This window comes from Cuculus canorus, chromosome 18 (assembly GCF_017976375.1).
Source record: "Cuculus canorus isolate bCucCan1 chromosome 18, bCucCan1.pri, whole genome shotgun sequence".
NCBI lineage: Eukaryota > Metazoa > Chordata > Aves > Cuculiformes > Cuculidae > Cuculus > Cuculus canorus.
This window is the reverse complement of record NC_071418.1, coordinates 3,583,094-3,609,146: the sequence shown is the minus strand read 5'-3', so window position 1 is coordinate 3,609,146 and position 26,053 is coordinate 3,583,094. Positions and strand designations below refer to the sequence as shown.

Below are 26,053 nucleotides of genomic sequence, written 5' to 3'. Positions count from 1 at the left end.
TAGACGATAACTGCCGTAAAAAGCGATCCAGATCACAGATTAGCAGCTATGAAATCACAGGTGTTGATAAGTTGTATGACACCTCCTTGGTTTCTCATAAGCCGGTAATATTTAATGCAGTGAGATTCATATTTGTAACACATACTTCCTCAGACATTTGCACTGTACTTGCCAAATAGTTGGGTCATATCTCTGGATCTGAAGCTGAAGCTAACATGGCCTGTTAGGGGTTAGGATGCTATGTTGTGTTTATCTCAAACTGCTAACGAATCACACTTTTCCCTTAAGCTGACCTTGTTTGCCTGGTGTTATAAAATATTAGACTGGTTTTGAATATAATCCCGCAAATACTATACCTATAAAGCCTCCAACAATAAACTCAAAAAGCCTTTAAAGCAATATGATCACTTCAGGAGGGTGGGTTGTTTGCCCTACGTGCCATCAGGAATTGTCTCGGGTTGTAGGTACAGCCACTCTCCCAAAAGCATTTCTCCGTAGTTTGACAAAGACTAAATCAGAAAGGATTTCTTTCCCTCTCTCTGTGTTGGGAAGTCTAGGTTTGTAAATATAGGGGCTGTAAACTGTTCGGGTTTTGTCCAAGTGGCTTTGTTGTGTGCCATTTTTGGGGTTTGATTGTTGTGTTTTAATCTGCTATTTTTCTGTTTTATAAGGGATTTCCCACCTACTCCAACACAATTTTCTGTTTCTCGGGAATCTTTCATGTGAGGGTCCCCAAGTACTTTAGAAAACATTACTTAATTTTCCCTTGTGAAGGCTTATAAGGCAATTTTTATCTCCATTTTACAGCTGAATAAACAGAGGGATTAGGTCATTTGTTTAAGGCAATGTGTTTAGAGAGTGACAAGACTGGGAACGGAATTTGGGAATCCTGACTCCTGGCTTGGTGCTGAGCCTATACGTTGCACTCGTTTGTCACAGCCTCGCAGTGAAAAGCAGAATATCCTTTACACTAGAGCAGGATCTCTGCGAGCTATTTCATATATGATCTCCTGGCAACATTGTGAGCTAAAAACAGCTCATTTCAGTGCTGGACCTAAAGGGCACTGATGTTCTGAAATGTTTCCCAGTGAGTGTGAACTGGACCTGCAGAAGGTGACTGTGTAACGCCTCGCTTGCTCTCTGCCAAGGTGTGAAGCTGAATATTACACCTGTCAGCATTCCTATTTTTGACCTAACAGAAAGGTTTGTACACTGTGAGGATTTTTTGTGAGTTGTGGTGTAAACTCAAGGCTGAATTTCAAATTCAAAGCATTTGTAAGACTGTACTGGCCACAAAGTGGGAACTGCAATAAAATGTGATCTGATTGAAAGAACGAATTAGCCAGATGATGTGCAAACGCCCCTTAATCTTGCAGTCCACCTGCTCTTTTTTGCATAACATAGTACAATTTCAGTTATTCTTGGAAACACAGTAACAGTTTGTTGTTTTAATCACGTCTGTTTTTCCTGAGTGATGCACAGGAAAAGTGTTTCAATTAGATAAGCAGCGCATCCCATGGCTATGCGGTTGCTGTGATTGGGGACACTACAATCTATTTACATCTAAGATTTACTCTGGCTGTGTGACTGCAAGGTGGCAAAGTGTAAGCGCAGTGGAGGATCCCCAGGAAATAGATCTATCTTCTTAAGTACTTCAATCTAAGTATATTAATGGCCAATTGTGAAAGATGTTGAATGTGACTTGTGGGTGCAGGAGCTGGTTTGCTATTACGATTTTCACTACGTTTGAATATTCTCTGAGATTTTTGAGTAAATGCCCAATAATGAAATGTCAGGATGAGACAAACCTCTCCTCAGGGGAACTTATGTGAATTTGGGAACTGGTGTCAGCTACACAATTTGACAAATTTAACACCTACAGCCTAGGTAGCATTTTATTATTATTTGTTTGTAGGGGACTGACTGTTGTGGTTTGGGTTTGTTTAATTAGAACTGAGTGCTTCATAAGCCATTTTGGTTTTTCACTGGGTTGTCTGTGCATCCCAGAAATCATGTCCACTAGAGAGGAAGCTGAAGAGCTGTCAGTAGCTGTTACGTCTGATGCAACTCTTTGTGACTGAGCTAAAATATTTTTCCTCTTCATTTTTCTGATGCCTCTCACTGCTGTCCCCAGCAAGGCAGATGCCAAATCAGTAACCAGCTTCTCTTGTAATTTGAGTTCTACAGCTATTGCTTGTCCTATTGCGGGTCAAGAATCCAAGTGCAGATAAGGCTCTGACCTTTTCCAAGCCCTAAGCCTTTGGCGGTGTCTGCCACTATTCCTTTTCTTTTTATTTCCTTGGCATTGGCTACGTTATCTCCTGTTGCTATCATTTTAGTGTTTCCATCACACTGTGGTAAGACTTTCCATCCTATCTGCTGTGCTGCCTTCCTTATTCTGAGTGCCAGGCCTAAAGTAGTGTTACATTAAAGACAGACGGAAACCAGCTGTCAAATGCGCATTATGAGTCCCAGAAGACCTGCATGTACTTGAAAGCATTTAACCCCTTAACAGCTGGAAAAGCAGGTCATTTGCAAAATTCAAGCCTAGTCAGGTGTATTTTGATTGAAAGACAAATAATAGAACTGTAGCTGGAGGATGTCAGTCTCTTTAGCTGGATGATATATTTCCTCTGATATAATGAGAGGTTTAAGGAGGATGTTGATTACTAGCATTGTCTTTGGAAGCAACTCAAAGAGATTAAGTTGTCCTTGCATTGTTACTGAAAGGTTAGTTTAATTCAGAAAAAGAAGACGTAGTGTTCAGGAAGTTATTGATTTAAAACCTTTTCGAGAGCAATAGGTTGTTACTTTAGTATTTTACATAGAGCACCTAAAGCTTTAAGCCCCAGCTTTAAATCAAACATTGCATCAAATGGTCAAATCTCCATCAGGACATTGAGTTGTTGACCACTACCATCTGACCAATTCCTGATCCACCAAACAGTCCACCCATTAAATCCATAGCTCGCCAGTTTGGAGAGAGGAATGTTGTAGCAGCCGTGTCAAAGTCCTTGGAGAAGTCCAGGTAGAGTCAGGAATATCTAGCCCAGTCCCAAAGCTCTTTCTTTTTGTTCAGAAAGAACTGAGACAGTCCAAGACTTAATCAAAGTGAGCAATTGTCTAAATCAACAGACTGCCAAGAATGATAAAATGGCCCTGCTGCCTGCGTTGGAGTCCCAGCCGGCAAGGCTGGTGGCTGATGCCCTTCCTGAGGGAGGGGTCAAATGTGTCAGATGTTAAGTTCAGATGGATGGGTGGAGGCTCTTTTAGATGTAGGCCATACTTCCATCACACCTTTCATCCTCCGAAGAGGCAGTGGGGCAGAAAGCCCAAGCATCTCCATGCTGGTTCTTTATCTCAGCTCCGTTTCTCCTCTTAACACTGATCCCAGTTCTTGGCATAGCACAATTCTGTTCCTATCGCTAAGAAGATGAGAGCCAGCTCCAGTTCACAGATTTCCTTACATTTTTTCAGGGCATTTCTTGTGGAAGTCTGCTTATTAGTACATTCTTGCTCCTTCAGTGAACTCTGCCTTTGCCCTGTGTCAGATCTCGCAGAAGCCAGCGACAGGCTTTGCACTGATCTTGATGCGCGCTCAGCTGAACTCATAGTGGCTTACTGCAAGATAACTGTTCCTAATTTCTTATCATGAAAATGGAAATCTAGTGACCAAAACGCAGAGCCAGCCTTTATGCTGCTAAGTATGGAAAAATGCATTGGTCACTTGGAAGCAGTGGCAGTGGCGAGACAGGAAATTCTAAAAATCCTATTGCAACCAACAATGTACTATGGAAAAATAAATATACCCCAGTGGAAAGAGGCATGATAAATTCCCTTTGCATTCAGTGGTTTGGAACAAACTATTAGAAATCAGTTCTAGCAATCAGGAAATCTGCTCAAATACTTTCCTGCTACTGAACTGCAGGCTTAACACTTGTGTGCTGAGCCAGAATTTCCCACTGAATGCCTTTTCCAGCATGGAGAAAACTCACAGGGTCTGGGGGTTCATTATGTTATTCAGAATTTGCGCCTTATGAGCACGTTAGTTGCATGCAGTCCGAAATCAGGCAAATAACCTTTTCCTGCTCCAAAATAAAAACTCTTGGGGATCTTTAGGTTTCAAGACGTGTTCTAGACCAAATCCTGCATCTGTGAAACATTGATTCCAGAGCCAAATGCTTAAGATAGCTTCAGCCAAAAATTAGGCAAATCCAGATGGTTTCAGTAAGACACAAAGATGCAGGGAGCTTCTGACCTTGCTTGAACCTCAAATGCAAGGCTGAATTGCGTGCATGGCCCTGCGTAGGATCTGTTCCCAAGCTGCCTGCCAAGATTCTCTGTTAGAAGCCACTGCTCCAGTAAAAGGCTTGGATTCAGCATCTTAGCTTCCACCGGTGCTGGAGATGGGTTTGGATGGGTTGTGAATGGCAGCTCTTTAGGCATATGTTCTCCTCTCCATAATCTCTGGCAACGAGAAAGTGTCTTCAATTCCTACCACTAATGTATTCCTGTGTAAAAATGTATTCCTTGAATTTAAAATCCAACAACTAAAAGCAGGAGCAAGAATTTAAATTCATCAGAAATCCATAAAAGCACCTTTATCAGACTTGAGAATCTTTTAGAAATCGCCAGGACCAGACCATCAGCTCTGATTCCTTTCAGAAAATATGCAGCTTCTCATTGGCTCTGCTATGGAAGCTTGACCAATTTTTCTATATATGACTAGAATCCAGTATGTCTCGTTTTCCTGGTTTTGTTAGTAGTGTAAAGCCAGGTGTCATTTGAAAACCTTTCTGTCCCAGTAAAATCAGCGTGCGTAAAGGAAAAGCACTTCATGTTCTTAACAAGAATGAAGTAAAAGGGTTGTGAAAAGATTAGTATAGCAAAGAGTCAGCAAAAGCACTCTATTATTGTGCTTTCATTAGAGGCTGCATGCTGGCTTACCTGATTCGTACCCTTTAGAAATCACACAGCCTTCCAGCGGCACTTTCAAAGGACACAGATGATGACTTTCTCCTGGCAGAGATATGACTCTTAGCTGGAAAGCCTCACTATTTTGAATCTGGGTGACAGATGACAAGGAGAAGGGATATCTGTCATTTGTGACCCAGTAGCTATGGGGTAGCAAACATCCCGTTGTTTGAAGTTTGGAATTTATACAAAATTTATCATTTCCTCCTTCCTAGGAGCACAATACATTGTGTGACAGGAGATTAAACTACAGCTCGTTAACACCTCACTTCATAAACCTTACATACAGCTTTGTCCACTTCAAGTCAAGCTTTGATGTAACACTGGGTCAGCAGGGGTTTTGTTCGCTTCTCTCAGCTTGCAGGACGCAAAAAGCTTTTACGTCTTTTCCATGTAACTTTTAATTTTGTTTCTTTTTATACTTGCTAAAGGCATAGGCATCAATCTTGCCAAACGCTGAATAATAATACTGAAATTAAGTTTATGCACTGGTATAAGGTGTTGTATTCACCTCAGTTTTTAATGCTTTTCCTAGGCTAAAAGTTCTGGGTAGAGCTGTCTTGGAGAAAACTCATACTGTACAGGGCCAGCAACATTCATGTAATCTCTCTGTGTGGCAGAGATTGCAGCCTCACTGCATTGTATTGTTCATGGCGCTGCTTTCAGTGAGGCAGAATCGCAATCCTAATGTATTATAAATAAACGTGTGGATGGTAGGAACTGTACAAGGCTAACTGCATCACAAATATACACGGATGTAATCACAGAGGAGAGAGAAAATAGATTTTAGCATTGTTAACTGCCAAGTTAGATTCACGTGTGTTCAGTTGCCTCTGAACCCAGAGCCCTAATCCAAACCCTCTGCTCTAAGCATTGGGTGAATTTCCTTGACACAGCCTCTTTTGGCTGAATTTTACACACTTTCTAAAAAAACACCCTTCAAGATTCAGCATTTGCTTTTGTCACGTGTGAAATATCTTAACAGACCATACAAAGAGCACTTTAATGAAACTTGGAGTCCGCTTGTAAAAGAGGAGTTACTTTCCTCAACTCTCTAAATGGTCTTTGAAGGCAAAGAAATACTTATATTTTCCTATTTGAAGGTATTCTGTGAAACTTCTGAATAGCTAAATCTGCTTCTAAAAAGAAAAAGCCTACAGATTTAGTCTTAAAATTCACTTATTGTAAATGGAAAAAGCCTGTTGGCTCTCAGGCTTTCATTGGGAACCATCACCTCTTTATTAATAAAATTTCAGGTGTCTTTGCAGGATCTTATTTGGCTCTGAAAATTGTATCGTATACCGGATTTCTGCAGTATGTTACTTTCCTGGCAAGAAATTGGAAGAGGAAGTATAATGCTCATGAGAACTTGCCTCTAAAAGGAAGACTCCTTTTTGTCCCGTAACAGCTTGTGCTCTCAGTAGAGAATTCTCCTGTAATCAGGAAAGCTGTCAAACATGTTCTGTTCAACACAGCTTTTGAAATACCTGGTCCCACCCATGTGCTTGAATTAAGCTGGTGCTTGGATACTTCTTAGGACCAGAGCTTGAACCTTAGTTGTAGGTAGCAGTTTTACATCAATGCAAGGTGAATAAAAACATTAGATTAGCCTGTTTCCTGGAATATAGAACTGCAATGTAGTGCTCTCTGCAATGTGCTATTTCATAATTTATACACTGTATTTTATTTTGCAGATTCTGTGGAAAACAGACACTCTGTAAGTATACAATTTATTTAAGCAATTAAAGATAGGGAAATCGGGTTGCAATTATTGTGTATTTAGTAAAAGAGATTGTTTTCTGCATTTTAATTGTTTATTTGTTGTTCAAACCCTTACTGGACGACTACCGGGCAACCCCTTCCTATAGATTCTCCCTAGCCAGGCCTTCAGCACTACGTTTATAGAATGGTCAGCTTTAAAAGTCCATGGAAGCGGCTGGTACTTGGCAGTGCTGGTACAGGATGTAGATGACAATTACTGATCTTCCAAGAATTTGTGTTGAACACCTGCACAGCTTTGGGTCTGTGCCACACATATTCACGCTGACAGAATGGCACAAGGCTGGGATGATTGCTCTTGCTTCAGGTTCCTGGTGGAGCCGAGGCACTCAAGATTTGTGTGTGAAAACCCGCTAAGCTGGTTAATGTGTCACCGGGGACAGAGCTGCTCTTCCAGTTCCATTTGTGAAATCTCTAGTGTGTTTAGTGCCAGGGAATCTCCTCAGGGTGTGCCTGCCCACGTGCACACAAATACATTCTGTGACTGGAATATCCAGAGAAGTGAGGACTTTCCCAAGATGTGAAATGAAGAGTTAAACTGAGGAGAAGTGGCTGATCACCTGAACTTGAACAGAAGTCACTTCTGTTCCCTGTGTGTGACTGTTTCCTTCTGTGTGTGTTTTCACTGACTGGTACAGCGAGTGAGATGACTCTAAGGGCTGGTGGTGAAAACTGAGACCTCGCAAGAAATTTTAAAGGCAGACATTTTTTTTTACCTCTGAGTACAGACGCGTTATGCTGCTCTAACCAAGAGGTGAGAACAGTACCACCCACGTATGGGGAATCTCGGCTAGACAATTAGGAGTTTTGTAAAGCTTCTGTAGGTGGAGAGGAGCTTTATAGGGCGAAGAAGCCAGTGAAAAAGATGATTTTTTTTTTTTTTTTAAAGAATAAAAGTCTTGAATGAGCTCTTACTCTTCTCTTGAGATCCAAGAGGCAGGGAACTTACATTTCAGGAGTACTTCTATCAATGTTAGGTAAGCTATCTAATCCAACCTCAAACTACACAGACCGGGGTGTTTTTGCCATCCACTTTGTGACTTTAGAACTTGTAATTAAAAAAGAAAAAAAGAAAGAGCGACTCATAAATAAGAATCACAATAGCACAGTCTACGTCAGCTTATGGCATCCATTTGAGTTTTTAAAAGCTCCATCAGCACTTGCATCCCCATGGGATAAAAAAGCAGCCCATTGTATTATTTACAGACAGTGGCAGTGCACTGAAGGTCACAGATTGTGTTACAATAAACAGACATACGTTAATAGGCCAGTAGGGCTTATAGTATCATTGTCTCTCTTAGTTTAAAGGTTTGTTTTTATTCTTTGCCCTCAATTTTCTAAAAATAAATTGAGCTGAACCCTCCTATGGGTTATACCAGGCATTCCTTGGAGAGTCACGCAGAAAGTTTGTCCCTGTCGGATGCAAAAGGAAAAACAGTGAAGAGTGGCTGTGACAGACATCTGGTGTAAGCTCAGGCAGGAGGTTTTGTCTGCTTTTTTTCCACACCCTATGTAATTGATAACAGACATTAGATGAAAACCTGAAGTTTTATGAAGATTTTTTTCTTTCTTTTCCTGTGCCCAAAAGGGAGAAAAAAATCTCTCCGTGAAAGTAAAATGAAGCTGCTTCAGTGAAAATACGCTGACTACCCAGTGTAAATCACTTTCATCATAATTAATTGGGCTATTAAAGCTTGGTAAACCAGGCCATCTATGAAATAATTGTAGATTCAAAGGAGAAGAGTGTCAGCTGAGGGCAGTGTTTTCTTTGTATTGTTTGTACAAACTCCTGTTAACAGTAGGAGAGTAATAAAACTAGTTATTTTGTCAAACTAATCCCTTTTTCAGAAACACCCCAAAGAAAAGCCAGCTTTATAATACTTGCACATCTTACTCAAGTTTTCCTAGAAGTAGCCTTACCGGGTTTACATCTGTGGCACTGTCCTCTCCTCAGGTATTGTCCATGTACTTAACGTAGTAGCTATTCCTTTTTTTTGAATTATTGGTGCTTTAAAGAACATAGTAAAAAAAACAGATGCCCAGCTCTTGCTTCTTAAATTCTCACTTCTGTTCCCAATAAAGCCTGTGACAAAAGCCAGCACCATCCCTCTTTTGACCTCTCCAGATCAGTGACCTGAAGTTGGGCTGGATAGATAAATTTCCCTATAGATTTTCCACACCCTTCCCTGTTTGTCTCAGCACTTTTCAGGCAACACTGATGAGTACAGAAGAGGCAACGAGCTACTAAGGTGCTTTCTATCATTTTCTTGCAAATGTTTTTTTTTTTTTCTGTAGCTCATTTTCACACAATGCTTAACTGTGATGAATCTTAGAGGTTTGGTCCAAATGAGAAGTTGTTGATCCTACTTATGAAAAGGAAAATGCTCCTCGTAAAGTGATCAAGTGGCTTAAACTTCCTCCCCAGCTGTTCTACTTCTTTACAGCCAAATGAAGAATTTGGCTCAGAGGTGAAGTTGCTTTCGATCTGCTCCTCGCTTAACTTGTGAGCAAAAGGAGGCCACCAGGAGCCAGGCTGGTCAGCTGGCATCTTCATTGCATGAAATACCAGATGGATTATTTAGCTATGGTGACCTGTCAAAAAAATTGTAAAATTTGATTGTGTTTAGGAAGTAATAGGTATTCCAGAAGTGTGGGACAAAGGGCACCACAGCAGAGAACAGTTTTTTGCTAAGAGCTGTGTTTCCAGAGACAGGACATGCGGCCTTTTTCCTTTACTAATAGTGATGGTGGAGACTTGACAGCAGATCCTGCTGTCCTTTTCACTCTCTAAATTCAAATAACAATGTGGGTTCCACTCCTCAGATAAACTCTGTTGACTAATTCAGTTCTGCGTGGGTCTTCCTGAAGTCCCAGGCAAAATGGAATACTGTACATTGGGAAAGAAAGATGAAGCAAATGGCTTTGATGGCCCTGCTCTTGTGCATCTGCCCCTACGTAGGCTCTGTCAGAATAAATATAATCCAGCATGGAAATGTAGGAATTTTGCTTCATCTCTGCTGGGAAACCATTAGAAAATTGAGCTTGGAACTTTAGTAAACACTGTGTACTGACAGTGTTGCGTTACACAGAGGCATTGAAAGTGTTTGTATTATGTCAAGAAAGGTGGTGCGTTACAGAAACAAACAATTGGTTAAAGATTGGATTATTTGAATTGTATAAAGGCCCTGTTTCAGTACAGGTTCTGACTGATTTGCAGTCCTGCGTACCTTGAATGTGGATGTCTTGGACTTTGAGGTCATTTAGAAATGAACTCGGAGGTTTGGGTTGGGGGTTTCTTCCCTCTTTCTTCTCTGTTTCAGAAATCTGTATCTTAAATGCCATCCATAGGAAGTATTTGCAAAAGAAATGAATTACTTAGAGAGGAACTGGGAGGAGGTTTCCTTCCTGAAATCAGAGCTGGCAATCTTTCTAAGTTATTTAATGGTCCCAGTTTCTGAAAACATATTGAAGGAAATATCTTAACAATGAGATAGCCACTTCGCCAAATACTAATTGGTGTTGTGTCAAATCTACCTCAGCGGTACATTCTGACTTCATATCTCCTCCTCCCCTATTACCTCTTAGAAGTGTGTGTTTGTTTGTTTGTTTGATTCTGTCCTAGGGGTACATGAGGACTGGCAGCCTCAATCAGGACATGGTGTGCTTTTAGTTGCCTATTTGTTCAACCTCTGAGATAGAAACATGTACAATTTAAGTCTATTTGGAGAAAATTCTGGGGTATTTTCAGCTACTTTCTCATCTTACTCAATTGATCTCAAAATTATTTTGTAAATTCCCAGTGGTAGAGGAATTGTTTCACATTGCCAGCACAACATTGCCAGCTCCGAAGGGGGACCTGGCATGTGTTTAACTGTGCAAAGTAACATGGCACAATAGTTTCAGACAGGAAAGAAAGATGAAGGATGTGTCCATTTAGAATTGGGGGGAGTAGGGGGGATTTCAGGCAGTCAGGATATGAAAAACAAGGTGATACACTGAAATAAACACTGAATTATAAACCAGGAATTCCTGCCTCTGACTCATGGGGCAAATCCTTTGGGGGTAAGTTCACAAAAGGAATTAGGCGCCTCAATGCTGACAGACTAAACTATTAGGTTAGAGGCCACCATGTACTCTTAGCAGATATTTGTTGGAGGAAGACTTGCTTTGGCAACTGGTGTCAGGAAAGACTTGACAGTTGTGAATCCCCAGCGGGCAGAATTATTTCTGTCATGTAATTTAGAGACAATGAAGTTTGGGATCTCTCGGTGTCTTTTGCCATGGGTTAGCATAGAGGACACTCTGCACGCCGCCTGCTGTGGTTCTTGGTGCCAGGCTTCTGTGTCCCGGCTGAGTACTGAGTAGATAACCTATTGGAAGGAACAGACTCCTGTAGAAACAGTGTGTCTAAAAGTTGAATGCTGCAGTGCTCACTGCTGAGATACTCGAGTGCTTCTTGGGAAGAGATTTTCATTCTTGTGGGACTGAAGATGGGGGCCTAATTTGGCAACTGGGCATCTTCTAGTAGGTAAGAACTTTAAGAGTCATTGAGTGCCAGCAGTTCCCATAAGAATCCAACTTTTATCTGTAAAAGCCCAGTTGCAGATGGTGATTAACAGTATTGCGGTCTAGCCTGTCATTGTTAACCTAAATCTCCCACTGTCTTATTTCCGTTTTTATCTGATGAAGATAATAGTAATATCTCCCCAGGGAGCTCCGAGTATTTATTAGTATTTATTCCTTGCTGTCCAGTGCTCTAAGGAATATGTTACTATATTTAAAGTTTTTGTATTGATCAAAAGGGACAGGAGAGGTCATTTATACTCATAACTTTTTTTTTTGCTTTTTGGTTTTGTTGCCCACAGAGAATATACGGGCATCCTGATGCCACTTAGAACAGTCATCTCAAACATCAGCTGGGAGAAGAACACAAGCCAAGATGGAAGATGTTGTAAATGTTCAAAAGCCTCCAGCGCTTATTTATGAATTTGCCAGGCTCTTCTTTTCGAAGTTTATTTCCTCAGAGGGAACAACAGAGATGTTCCTAAAGCATATAATGGAAAAAATGACAAAAATTCTCATACAGAAGTGGATCTAGAAACCACTGACCGAGGTTCCCATCTTTAATTTCTCCTGCTAATGCAATTTTGCCTATCTAGCCTCCAGTTCATCATGCTCTGAGGAAATAAAAGGTGAAGCTACAGCTGAGGAAGTCCATTTCTGCAGTGCAGTAACTACTGTGATGCAAGTAGGATGTAGAAATACCTAAGCTTGCTTTAAACTAGCTAACTTGGTTATCAGTACCATCCTACTGTGGCAGAACAGAGCTCAGCACAGCTTGGCCAGCCATGTACGTACTTTGATGAGATCTTGCAGCTTGTGCTGAGCTCCCTGTGCTGCAGCAGCTGGACTGCTACCAGTCTTGGAGCCGGCTAATTTATAGCTCACTTGGATGCTACACCGCAGTCGGGGCCCAATGGAAAAGTGAGCTTTGGGCTCTCTAAAACTTGAATAACTGTTCAGACATTCAGTACTTTACCAAGTGCTTCTATCAGGAGAGGCACAAATTTTCTTTATTCTTCACTAAATTGCTTTCCCCCCCTTGAAAGTTCTGATGCTCATTGGTTACTTTGGTGTGGTGGTTCTTCAAAGAATCGTTGCCCATCACAGTTACTTTGGATGATGCCAAATATAGATCTTGAGTGGGTGGATGTACTGCACCCAGGTCAGTGAGTTTGTACCTGAAAATCCTGTTACATATAATCCTTATTCCTATGATTTCAGGAGAGATCTGAAGTCTCACTCGTCTCCAGTTTGTCCAGTATGGAACTCCATACATGTCTTTTCTCTCTGTAGTATGATAAGCCACTAACATGGGTCCAGTTTGGGCCTGGATTTAATCTTTGCAGCCCATGTTTATCTCAGTTGCATTAGTTTAAAAAAAAGAACACAAAACAAACCAGAAAAATACTGCCCCAAATCCCTTAAACAGCTGGTCTTTGACACTGCAATTGCTTTCCTTTTCTTACTGCAGATTAAATTGCTACAAGATCTGGGCCACAGGTAAGAAGGTTCTCATTTTAATTAGAAAATAGTGAAAGAGAAGACATGGAGTTGTATATACATATATAGTTATTGCTTTAAGCGTTGCATCAAAGGCACAAAACCAGCAAGAAATACAAAAGGGTTTTATAACCTCATTCCACACATTTAATTTTTCAGTATCCAGTTACTGGCTAATATTTCTAATTTATTGTTCCCTGTGCAAATGTTGTTTGTATCATAAGCCTTTCACAAATGACTGACTTCACAGCACTACTCAGTCGACAAATGTTCTTTCTACATCCCATGAGTGTCCATACAAATGCATTAGTGTAAGGAATGTGAAAATGTATTTTAATAAAGAAAGCTCTGAACTGAACTTTGCACTGGATGTTGCATTTCAGATGAGTGATGACTTGCAAATGGACACCTATGGAATTTGTTATTAGTGATGAACCATACAGATCCATTGTATAAGTTTATATATGGAAGACATGATCTCTGCCACAAGTGATCTGTTGGCATGAACCAGTTTAGCAGCAAATGCACTGAATTGGTTTCAGAGTTTCGCAAGAGAGTGCTTTCAGGGGAAAAAAGTTGGGGTCATTCAGCCTGGAGAAGAGAAGGCTCTGGGGAGACCTTGGAGCAGCTTCCAGTACTGGATGGGGCTGCAGAAAAGCTGGGGAGGGGCTCTGGATCAGGGAGTGGAGGGATAGGATGAGGGGGAACAGTTTTAAGCTGAAAGAGGGGAGATTGAGGTGAGATCTTGGGAAGAAATATTTTGCTGTGAGGGTGGGGAGGCCCTGGCACAGGTTGTTCACAGAAGCTGTGGCTGCCCCATCCCTGGAGGGGTTCCAGGCCAGGTTGGATGGGGCTCGGAGCCCCTGATCCAGTGGGAGGTGCCCAGGGCTGAAACTGGATGGGCTTTGAAATGCCTTCCAACACAACCCATTCCATGATTCTGATTCTAAACCAACAGACTCTTCTTCCGTGCCACTGTTAAATCTTTTCATTCCCAGCACACTCGCAGCCGCTCCTTTTCCTGCCTCAGGTAAGCGTGTTTGTGTGCGATTTTCTGTGGGAAACCAGTGGCGATGTTCGCTCCGGTTCGTTAAATTGGAAGGGGAAGATTTAGATGAAGATTTAGATGAAGATTTAGATGACACATGGGAGGTGTCCCTGCCCATGGCAGGGGGGTTGGAACTGGATCATCTTTAAAGTCCCTTCTAACCCAAACCATTCTGTGATTCTATGAGGCATTAGGACGAATTTCTTCACGATGAGGGTGGGGGGATGCTGGCCCAGGTTGCCCAGGGAAGCTGTGGCTGCCCCATCCCTGGAGGTGCTCAGGGCCGGGTTGGATGGGCCTTGGGCAGCCTGAGCCAGTGGGAGGTGTCCCTGCCCATGGCAGGGGCTGTGGCGGCGGGTGCCCCTGTGCCCCCCCGCAGCCGGTCCCGTGCTGACCCCTGGTGGCCGCCGGAGGGGGGAGCGGGGCGGCCGTGGGTCCCGCCATGGCTCCTGGGGAAGGTTCTCGGTCCTCCCCCGCCGCTGGAATAGAGCAGAGGGAGCCGCGTGAGTCTGGTGCGCTCTGAGACCTTCAACCCCACCTCTGCCGCTCCTGAAGAGTAGTTTTCAAAGCTCAATCCGCGGTTTCGATACAGGATGGGGGATGGTGTGATGGAGAGCAGCCCTGAGGAGAAGGACTTGGGGTGTTGGGGATGAGAAGCTCCACACGAGCCGGCAATGGGCGCTCACAGCCCAGAAACCAACTGTGTCCTGGGCTGCATCCAAAGCCAGCAGGGAGGGACGGGATTCTGAACCTCTGTTCCTCTCTTGGGAGACCTCAGCTGGAGTGTTGTGTTCAGTTCTGGGATCCCCAACATAAGGAGGAGATGGAGCTGTTGGAATGGGTCCAGAGGAGGTGACAAGGATGGGCTGGAGCACCTCCCATCCAAGGACAGGCTGAGAGAGTTGGGGTTGTTCAGCCTGGAGATGAGAAGGCTCCAAGGAGACCTCATAGTGACCTTCCAGTACCTGAAAGGGGCGCCAGGAAAGCTGGGGAGGGGCTCTGGATCAGGGATTGTAGGGATAGAAGGAAGGGTAAAGCTTTTAAGCTGAAAGAGGGGAAACTTAGATTAGGTTTTAGGAATAAATGTTTTCTTGTGAGAGTGGTGAGGTTGCCCAGGGAAGCTGTGGCTGCCCCATCCCTGGAGGTGTTCCAGGCCAGGTTGGATGGGGCTTGGAGCCCCTGATCCAGTGGGAGGTGTCCCTGCCCATGGCAGGGGGCTGGAAGTGGATGGGCTTTAAGGTCCCTTCCAACCCAAACTATTCTATGATTCTCGGCATACTCCACCAACTGTGAGTTCTGTCTCTCTCGCACAGGTGAGTGAGTTGTTGGCAAATGCCGGGCGCTCCTGTGCAGACTATATGTTCCAGTCATCCATGGGTGAGCCAGCCTTAGAGTTTATTTATTGTTACGGGGTATTATGTGCTTGTTCTAACTGCTGCCTTGTGAGCTTGGTTCAGTTCATGTTCTTAGCATTACAGTTCCTCACTGAGCTGCTTTGCCTCATCAGCTCTTGCGGCCGGGGAAGCGATGCTGTGGGACTGGTTACAGCCATCCTGTTGTGATGGAGGGAAAAGAAAGTTTGTTAAAAAACAGAGGCTTCAAATAAAAAGAAACCCACCGATTAAACTAGAAATCAAACTGCAAGCAACAAAGAATTGGTAGATTTAAAATGCTAGCACATATTGTGATTTAGAATTTGAAGGCCTTTCTGAATAGGCTGGTGAAAGCAGAATAAACATTGCTTTTACCGTTATTTGGGAGGCAATAAGCAAGTTGTCATGTTTGAAGAATGACAAAGAATAGGGTTATTGTCTTCATGCTTTGAAGTGCTCCACTCTGAATCACAGGTGCTCCCATTAAAAAAAAAAAAGCTTAGAGAGTACAGCAATAAGAGAATTTGGTTTGCATGGGAAGCTTCAATTAAATGTGAGCATTTATATTTATACAGGTAATTTTATTTTTTTTTTCCTCACCAGCCACAGACGTGCTGAGTGGGAAGGCTGAAAAAATTCTCACCATTGCAGGAAATAATCACTGTAGTTAGATGTTAAATTTAATAGCAAAAGAAATCATAGGTCTCTCAGGGAGGGAGTCACCTGCAAAGCTTGATGCCAGACAAACAGAATAACAGAATGAACCTGAAATGAAAGACTTGGCACAAACCGGCAGATGGTGAGGCAGCACTCAGAATATGCCCTGAGTGACTGGGGATCCGCAGCAGCCTGGAACCGTGAGTGAAGCTGGAATGGGGGTTCTTAGAAATGGGCCTCACACTGTGTCCTAGGAGTGACACAATTCCCATGGTTAACAGGAATTCGGATCCAAAAGTTGTTGTTTGAGTAGTTCCACAAATAAACTGTTACTTACGGTAAAGATAGATTCTGGCTCTGCGATTAACAGATGAGTAATACATTTCTGTGTAATCCTGTGTGTACACGAGTGTCAGATGAAATCGGGGCCTCCTGATGGGCCATGAAAATGAGACAGTTTTTTCACTGAAGAGAACCCAGGAGTGACCAGTGTGACAGTCACCATCCTCTGTTATTTTTCTGTAATTGTGTTTTTGTTCTAATGATTTACTCAGGAGATAAAAGGAGCTCTTGGAATGAAGGCTTGTTGCAGGGAAGAATGAGAGTGAAAAGAGGATGAAAGGAAAGACAGGGGAGAGTGAGCAGGGCAGGAGGAGAGAACTCCTCCAAACGGGGCAAGGTTTTGAAAGAAACAACCCATCCGTTCAGTCACCTTGGAGGTGTTGATGGCTCCACACTTGGAGGTGTTGGCCATGCTCTGGGGAACATCCTGTGGCAGAATCAGTGTTGTGGAGGAGGCTTATCCCAAACGTTCGTGTGTTACAGTGCTCCTGTGACCACTAGGAGAAGCAGAAAAGATACCTGTTAATAAAAGGCACTTTTACAGATTAAACCCCCATAGGTCAGAGAAGACAACAGGTTCATTTCAGCTGCTGCTGGACATGCATTTGTCCTGTGTGGGGATGTGTAGCCGTGAGGCACTGTCTGACGCAGAGCTGCTCTTGCAGACTAAGATATTGATGGTGGAATTGAGTGTCTTCAAAAGAAAACATCATCTTTATTACACTGTTATTTAGCTGTTGTAATGCAAGCCCTGCTCAGTGCTTGCAGGGGAACTGTGGCTGCTGAAATAGGCTGTTCCACAAAGCACTTGCCAACCCTTGCGTAGGGAGAGCTTGGCTTTCAGTCCTCTGCCCTGGCTTTTTAGCCACAGGCAGAGCCAAGTCTCCACTGTGACTGACACAGTTTCACTTGTAAATCAATGAGACAGTGCTACAAGGGCAGAAAAGTCTTACCTGTGAACTTCATGTTGTTCGAGCTGCCAAACTGACATCCCTGACTGAGTGCTGTCTTCATGGAACTCATCAGTGCCGATGGCCTGGCCTGCCCTGGGCTCTCTACATCCATCCAGGCTGTTCTCTAGTGGGACCTTCCAGGCTCCAACCAGCAGTGCTGTGTGGAAACGTGTCCTCTCCCAAATGCAATCACCGCTTTCCCTCCCCACCTTTGCCTTAGGGAACTCTGCTCTGTTTGGAGGTGAGAGCTGCTGGTCTGTCCTCAGGAGCGGAGGGGACAGAGGTTGACATCAATGGGACAAAGATGAGGGCTGTGTCTTCAGTGGGCTGAGTCATGGCATTACTGGAAGGGCTGAGCTTGGCATCCTTGCTTGATAACAGGCTGGGAGAGTCTAATGGAAGGAAAAATTGTCAAGTCTATTAAGATGTGGTCAGAGTGTAAGTCAATTAATGAAAATTACAGTCATGCAGGTTATTAAATTAGCATGAGCTTGTCAGTAGGAAATATAGATTGATTTTGAATAATTTTAAATTATTTAAAGCATGCTTACAATGAAAATCTTACAAAGTCTCCACAATGCGAAACTTAGTTTTTATTTTATTGCTGTTTGAGTTCTTTTTTATATTTTTGCTTCAACTTTATGGTTGCTAAAGGAACAGGAGCTTTAAAGAGCAAGACATTCTTATTTAGGAATGCCAAAAGCTGCTGAAGCTGTTATGAGGTAGAAGCTCAGTGGTGACTGGAGATGAGCAGAGATGAAATCAGGTAAAGAGCTGAAATCAGATAAAAATCCATGGCAGAGCTGAAATCCGGTAAAGCCAAGTGTGCCTAAAAGCAGTCTTTGAGTGCAAAATGATAAATTGGATTTTCAAGGCGCTGGTTGTGCTCAGATGACCCCAGCAGGTGATCTGGACTCATGGCCCGCATTGTTCCAATTACTTTGGCCATTAATGACAATACTTCTCACAGCAACCTGGACCTGCTGTGCCTGATACCCAACAGCTCTCACACACGTGGCCACTGCCACTCAAGCTGTGGCCTCCAGGTAGGGATTTGGCTTCTTGTACTGCCCTGGACTCTTAAAAATGCTCACATACAGACGAAGAGGATGGGAGTGAACCACCGACACGGCTGCATATTCCAGCCCTATTTGGTGAGTAGAGCTCAGCCCTGACTCAGGGTGTTCCTCAGACCTGGAAGAACAAATCTGTGTCCTTGCACCATGTGTTTGCGCTCTTGAAACACTGGTTCTGCCTATGGGTGCTGAGCCTGGAACAGCCTCCAAACAAACCCTGTGCCCTGGCTGGAAGTCAGAGACCTGCAGGGAGCAGAGAGGGGAAATCTGGAGACTTACGGAGAGACATTCGTGTCCATCCCTGGGACCTCGGGGGCTCGTTGATCTCTACAGAAGGATGGTATGTTCAGCATGACTGAAAGTATTAGCTGGCTCAGCCCTGAAACCTCAGAACATTGTGTACGCTGCTGAAATCCAGTTTAGTCACTGCTGGAGGGAGGCAAGACTGCCCTCCTGGAAAGCAGCCCTGACACACACCTGTGCTTTGTCAAACAAGAAACGCTGCCTGAAAGGTTTTTCTTTAACTGTCTTCATTTCCTTTTCTTTTTATTTTTTTCTCCCCTGAAGCTGATCTTTTCCTGCTGACTTGATTTCTTTCTGACTGTTCCAGGATGAATCACACGGTCCTACCTGTCTATCTGTATAGCAAATGGGCCTGTGGAAAGCAGACCTGACTCATGTCCCCTACAAGGAGAAAAATGATAATTGATGCTTTTTAATTACAAGTTTCCTGCATTATGGTCTAGTTTTTCAGCTTATTATCATTAACAGTATAACAGAGACTTCAGTAAATTGCTGCCTTTTCGTCTTTCGGAGTGTATATAGGTCAGATTTTCATGTTTAACGGTTATTATCTCTGACACGCTAATTAGTGCACTAACTGGCTGACAAAGGTCACATCTGTGTTTTCTTCGTTCCTTACAAACAGGGATGGGGTTGTGTGCTCACACCAACCGATTCTCCTAATTGCTGTGTCCTCTGGAGTAACTTCCACCAGTGCAAGATCACCAATCTGACTTAGTAGCTGCTTTACACCTACTTTGTACTTACATAGGGAAGTCAGGGAAAGAGAAGGTAGAGGAAAGAGAAGGTTGGGCGCAAAGGGGTGTCAGCTGCCATCACATCCATGGCTCTCGTCCCCTGTTCAGCACTGCCTAAATCATAGCAATCACGCTTCATCCATCCTTGGCTTTTCAAGCTCTGTGCAGCTAGAGCCAAAGGGATAAAGTTGTTGCCTTTCCATGAGGAAATGAATGGAGCTTTTATTCTTCTACTAAAGCACCTTAGATGGTTTTAGGCCCAGTGGATTGTTTCTAATAGCAGGCAAAATTGATCACTCAGGTACTTTGATGCAGCCCTTTTATTTACAAAGTACAAAATTCTGTTTCCTTGAATAGAGGAGGAACCAGACAATAAAGGACGGTTTCCCTGCATGCAATTTCAAACCTTTCAGCCAGCACTTTATCCAGAAACACTCCACCAGTTTTTTTTTTCTCAAGGTCATTCTTGTAGAGTTTATCTGGTTCTGCCTGGTTTGAGAGAAAGGCTGCTCCTGCCAGACTGCAGGAGCACAGGCTCCTCCAGGCACTGCCCTCCTCCCTGCATCTTCAAAGGCCGACATTTCAGCCGGGAGAGACCTTGAATGCATTAGATTCTCCTCCAGGTTTGCCCTTTTGCCTCCTTTCCTAGGGTGGCTGTTGCTGTTTCAGCTGCCTGCTTCTGTACTAGAGCTTGTTTGTTTCTTACACAAGAGAATATCCAAGGAAAGGCAACATTAAACCTGTTGGGGTCATAAGCTTTTGCCTGAACTCTGTGTTTGGCTGGCATTCGGGTTAGATACTCAGTACGTGTCTGTGCACGCTCATTATCAGTGATGAGGAACTGGAATATGTGATGGAATTGGGACAAGATGAGATTCCTACTGTCTGAGTGAAGTTTTTACTATCTGCTCCCCTTGCCACTAGAGAGAAACACCCTGGTGACCAATAAGCAGTATGCATTGCTAATTCTGGATTGAGTTTCTCTGCATTCCTTCCCCTACTCATCATGTTTAACCTTGGATTTATTTGTAGAGATCTGCACAGAAAGTCCTGTTTAAGAAAGGAAGAAACAGAAAGGCTGGACATTGCGTGTTTTCTTGCAATATTGTCCTGGACAGCTTCCAATCTGTTAATGAATGAACACAGATATCTAAACCATTCCCAAGGGAGGTTCAAGATCCATCTGAGTTCAGTAAGAGGTTTCTAAATAGCTGTAACAAGCCCATACTTCAAAAGAAATACATTTTGCTATTTTTAAACATGCAAGTTTTGGAAGGCTTTGAATACTAAGATTAATTCTCTGTCTAAATGCAGCAGAAGGCAGCACTGTCTAGTGAGTCTCGCTCAAGTCTGGAAGGTTTTAATATTGACTGGAATCTGGATTTGATTTCTAAAAGCTTAAGGTATGACTGTGTTTAGTTTACTTTTTTTTTTCCCAGAGCATACCGTGCATGTACTTATCAGATTCCTCAGTATATCTCACTGGGTTTCCGTGAAAAATAGATTATATTACCTAACAGCACTTGAAGGTTTGACTCAGGGATTCTGGTTGGACAGATTACTGGGCAATGTTTAATTAAAAGATTTCATGATACTCTGAACAAGACATGACTCACTCTTGCACAACAGGGAACAGCTCCTGTGTATGAAAAAAACCAGATTATGTGGAGCCAGATGTTGCCCTGCGCAGTGTGATGCTATTTGCAGTAGGTACCGATAGAAGATGGTTGCGGAAGCAGAGCAGCTGGGCAGGTTTGGAGACTGGATTATGCAGCAGGTCACTAAAATTACAAAGTGAAGCTGTGTGGGGTATTCTCAGTGACTTGTATTAGACATCTGTCCTGGATATTTGAGTAAAGAGCCTACTCTGCTCTCAAGTAGAGTCACTGAGAGCCCTGTTCGGATCTGCCCTTTGGAGGTGCCTGTCCCTTTTCATTGCCTATAATAGAAGCACAGATTCCCTATTTAGTGACCTGAATGATTAGCAGTGTGAGATGTTATTTAATATGTCTCTGCTGAGGTCTTCATCCTCAGCTGCTGTACAGTTAGTATTTTCAGAGAGGAGAATACAAGTCCAGAAAAAGAATTCAGTTGTGGAGGCACTGCAAACATTTGGCTTCAGAGGTTGGGTCCAAATCTATTAGAGAAATGGGCCAGGATGGAGCTGTCACTCAAGTCTCTTCAGTGTTTTATCCTTCTTTGATAACTCAGAATTCCCTTCATGATGCAATTTCTGATTCCTTTTTACCAGGTATACATTCAGCACGGGATCAGATGTTAATGCTTGCAGAACAAAGACATCTGAGCAAGCTGTTGCTGTTTCTGTGGTGGTGTTGATGTTTTGACCTCACGCCAGCATGATCCAGGAACAATTCCCATTAAGTCTATTGATGTGAGCCTTTCCTCGAAGGGAACACTCAGGAAACCTTACCTGAAGTATCTTTTAAAGCAGATTAGTCAAATTCTATTAAATCCTCCACAGATATTCATATTCAGAATTAAGTGACATTAATCTGATTTAGTGTACCTCACTCTGAAACTGAAGAAAGCCAAATCAAATGAAGGCTACTAATTCTGAGTAACAGCATTCATGCAGTACTCCAATGCAACTTTAGTAACCGCTTTCAAAAGACACTTGCCGTTAATTTGGATTAATTTTTCTGACTTTCCCTGTGAAGACAAGGGACAATAGAATCATCACAGATGACCTGACCATAGGTTCTGCTCCCCCCTACTCCAAACCACTATGGCCCTAGCTCCTCCAGAATACTGGATGGTTCTGGATCTGAAGGTTACTGTTCATTTCTTGTTTAAAGTCCATGCCCTTTTCTCTTTACTAACCACTTATGTTAAGCACATCAGTGGAGAACCATAGCATCTGTCCAGGCAAGAGCGGAAGGGCACTGCTGGATGATGTTCATGTTCCTCTGGTAGAGCTGTGCTTGTAGAAAAGTTGCAGTGTAGGTGCCGGGTTTAAATACGTAACAGCTTCAGCTGTTCTATATCAGGAGTACTAAATTTACTCGTAGATTTAAAATAGGTGAATGATTTGGCCACTAAAAGGTCAGGACATTTGCTGTTTATTTTGTGCTTTGCTCCTCTTGATTAATAGAAAATTGTCCGTAGCCTCTGATATTGTTGTCAAGGAGTTCTGGTGCAATGCCTGCACCGATAAAATGTAGAATAATGCCATTGTATCCCCATACCTTCTCTCAGCTTTGTATATTTTGTCACAGTTGCACTCTGAAGTAGTCCAGCACTCAGCCAGACTCACAAAGGTCTCTGTGGAGGGAGCAGTATTGACTTCTCCATCATGTGCAGATCAAATTTCAGGCTTTTAGAGTTTTGTGCATTTGCCAGGTACACTGAAATACAGATACCAGCTCTTGCAACCTTCATGTGACTTTGGCAGCATGCACGTGGCTGTTCTGCATGGCACACAGACTCCCTTCTGCCCCAGAGATGAACGGCACCACTGTTATAGGTATGCACCAGTCGTTTTCCCTATCTGGATTCAGTGTCTGAGGGAGATTAGCCTCTGCGAGAAACACCAAGAAGGTTTTGCAGGCCTCAGAGAAACCAGCGCAAATCAACAGCGTTCAGATTGTTTGACCCCAGCTGCATTGAAAAGCACCTTCCCTGGGAACAGCGCTGCCTCTGGGTGTCAGCTGGGCAGCACGGTTCTGGCTCCGCACTCCCTGCTGACCTTGGTTTAGCCTGTTCTGAAGCCACTTGGCCTCCTGAGAGAGGCTATGCTGTCCTCTTCTACCAGTACATCCACCCATAGTTGCTGGGAGATGGGTACAGGTTGGAACCTCTGGCTCTGGAAATGCGTCTTCTCTGCGCATGTGCAAGGGTTTGATGTGAGGAGTAGTGCAGAGCTGCTCTCCAGAGATACCTGGGAATCTAGAAGCCTTCAATAAATTAAAGGAAAAAAGAGAGAGAGGCAGAAAGAGGAGCATCACGAGGACAAATAAAGAGAAGTTCCATCCTCAGCTCAGATTTAAAAATGAAGCAGCAATGGAAACTCCCGCTGCAGAACAATGTGATTTAATACAGGAAGCAACAGGAGCCCAGAGGTCCCTGGGGGATTCCAGAAGCAGAGTTGGAGCTGGCTGGGGAGACTCTCCGAGGAGGGAATGGCCTGGCGGAGCTCTGCTGTGCCCCTGGGAAGCCAGCAGCAGTGCTGCTCTCAGGGGCTGGGATCAGCGGGTGGGGAGGAGCGATGGCTTGGAGGCCAAGATGGGCACATTTGCAGCTTCCCGAATTCAGATCCAAAGACAACAGTGAAGCCATTGCGCAGGGAAAGAATTGGGAGGTGCTGAGGACGCTATCGTTCCAGTGTTTGACAAGCAGAAGATAGGCACACAAGCCCTATGGAAGGAGTGGGGCATTCAGGAAACTTGCAGTGTCCTCCGTACCCTCAGTCAGAACCCGCTGAAACCCACTGGGAAGCCTCTGCCTCTGGAGAGCCTGTCGGGTTGCTGTACACACTGAGTGGGCTGGGGGGCTCGTTTGTTTTTTCCATGCTAAGCCTCTTTCCGTTGTGTTTAATATCGCACAGATAACAAACAGGAGGAAAGCTGTTCTCCCATACACACACAAACCCACGTCTGCCAAGATTCACGCGTGCAGGCACAGCTGCTGCCTCATTTGTTCGAAGGCTTCTCAGCACAAAACTGCAAGCAGGCATGTCCTGTGGTACTCGGGTCTTCCCTGGGAGATCCAACGGCAGTGAGAGTTTTGTGGAAACCCAAATCTCATGTAATGTTCTTTTCTCACAAAAGTACAGGCTTTTAACCGTCCTGAGCTATGAAATTCTGATGGGGGCATTACAGAGAAATGAAGTGAGCATCACAGCAGCTCTGGGAGAGAAATATCACTTCTTATTTTACAGCCTGCTCAAGCACTGCTTTTAAAAGTCATTTAAATGTCTCCCTCGCATATTCCGAAAGATTAAAGTAATTTTTTTCAAAAGCAGCTCCTGACTATGGATACCTATTTCTAGACCCGCAAGCCTGTTGTGCCTCAGAATGACTGCATATTTATACACAGGATACTGGAGTATTAAAAATAAATAAGCAATGTTTTTTTTTTCTCTTCTCTTGTTGTAGGATGGGTGGAAGATAAATTATCCAATAAAAGGATTTACGCTTACAACACTGGATGTTTCTGAAATTCAGAGATTCTTCCTCTTCCCCTCTTCCGTCTGACTGGGATTTGCCTTTAGAAGAGGACTCCCAAGAGGCTGTCACACCATGAAGCTCAGGGGCAGGTAATCTTGTGCTTGTTTTTTCCCCAGCGACTGTTGCTCCTGCCTTTGCTCAGCACTCGTCACTCTCTGGAAGAGCCTCTGCTGAGCACCTAACTTCAGCTGCAAAAATATTTCTCTTGAGACCCAGCCTGTTAGGCCATAGGTTGCTTGAGTTAGATGCAAAGAAAGGGCAGATAAAGCTTCATAAATTCTAGTGAATTGTTTAGAGCTTAACACAGCTCAACCCAACCTGTCAGCCACAGTTTCAGCCACAGTCTCTCTTCCTGTGGGGAAAACCTTTTAGGAAAACAGCCATTATCTTATCTTCAGGCTTTGGAAACACTGACATCAGCTTTGTATTATGATTCAAAGGTCTGCCTTATATGCAATGACAGCTATGAAAAGAAACCTATCCTAGATGACTGAGTATACTTGCACATATATTTAAAATAAAATATTTTGAATTAAAAATTACTGCAGAATAAAGGTGATACATCTCACAATGCAGTCTTTTGTTGGGTTCCCTCAACTCAGGGAGACTTAAGACTGCTGAGTTTACTGCTTGGACACTCAACAGCTTGAGGGATCCATCCTTCCTTTTGGTGAGCTCAGTTCTTTCCTCACTGACCCAGATTTTGCTGGGTGCTGACCACTCTCGGTCACCTCTGGTTTTACAGTTACATTCAGGAATCTTGGTTTTAAAAACAGCTACTAAAAGCCTTGAAGAACCAAAAGATGCCTAGCGATAACTCATTCCCACAAGCACTGAATTGTCCCTGAAATGTACAGAAAGCAGCAGCATGAGCGTGATCTGCATCTACTTTTGATTTACACCGCCAACCCTACTACCTACTCTATACGTAATGCCTAGTGTAACAGACCCCAAACTACGTGACTGCGTGAGAGCTGTAGATAAGATAGGAAAGCATTTGAAAATTAATGTTGTGTATTTAACTCTTTGCATTAACTGTTTTGGAGCAATTTGAATTCAGCTCATGTATCCTACTAAGAGTTGGCTAGTAAATAAATCAAATCGTGCCACATCACCTCATAAAATATCATCGATCTGAGCACTGCTAGGAAATAGAGTCTGAAAGATCTGGTAGGATTCTTCATATCCTAATTTGATCTGAAGTTGTTAAAGAGAAGTGAGAAGAATTCACACAGCCAAGTTAATCCACAGGGTGAGTAAGAAGCCTGGGTAGCCAAGGCCAACCCCAGTCTGACCCAGTGTATATGTTGTGAGCTCATTATTAACTGTCTTCAGAGGAAAGAGCAATTAAGTGACAGGTAAAAGCAGTGCTAAAGCTGTCATTTATTGCATGAGACCATTATTATGAAAACAACCTTTTCAGAGAATTTTCTTTCTCAGTCTGCCCAGGGATAGGAGGAGGTTTTAATCTGAAAGACGGGAGTTTTAGATTAGATCTTAGGGAGAAATGTTTTTCCTGTGAGGGTGGTGGCCCAGGGTGCCCAGAGCCGTGGTGGCTGCCA

The 26,053-nt window shown here is 43.4% G+C and overlaps 2 protein-coding genes and 1 long non-coding RNA gene across 8 annotated transcripts in view; 2 read left to right on the top strand and 1 right to left on the bottom strand.

Moving 5' to 3' along the window:
- Positions 1 to 13,123, top strand: part of PECAM1 (platelet and endothelial cell adhesion molecule 1) — a 39,721-nt gene extending 26,598 nt beyond the window's left edge. For 4 of the 5 annotated variants that reach the window (XM_054083068.1, XM_054083066.1, XM_054083065.1 and 1 more), the window contains 2 exons: positions 6,669 to 6,691; positions 11,619 to 13,123. In XM_054083068.1, the coding sequence (XP_053939043.1) occupies positions 6,669 to 6,691; positions 11,619 to 11,648 (53 nt within the window). In that variant the 3' untranslated portion in view covers positions 11,649 to 13,123. The remainder of the gene's footprint in view (positions 1 to 6,668; positions 6,692 to 11,618) is intronic. The other variant, XM_054083067.1, reaches the window with a different exon arrangement.
- A 207-nt stretch (positions 13,124 to 13,330) lies between these two features.
- LOC128853955 (uncharacterized) lies at positions 13,331 to 18,674 on the bottom strand. Of its 2 annotated transcripts, XR_008452800.1 has the most exons (5): positions 18,545 to 18,674; positions 17,190 to 17,581; positions 16,607 to 16,733; positions 15,351 to 15,417; positions 13,331 to 14,343 (listed from the first exon to the last, which is right to left on the bottom strand). It is a non-coding gene; the product is annotated as an uncharacterized LOC128853955 (long non-coding RNA). The 2 variants fall into 2 exon arrangements; XR_008452799.1 differs by lacking the exon at positions 13,331 to 14,343 and having other exon boundaries at positions 15,205 to 15,417.
- Positions 18,675 to 24,440: 5,766 nt separating this feature from the next.
- TEX2 (testis expressed 2) overlaps positions 24,441 to 26,053 on the top strand; it is a 50,735-nt gene continuing 49,122 nt past the window's right edge. Inside the window, exon 1 of the mRNA XM_054083062.1 lies at positions 24,441 to 24,580. The gene's annotated coding sequence lies outside the window, so the exon portion shown is untranslated. The remainder of the gene's footprint in view (positions 24,581 to 26,053) is intronic.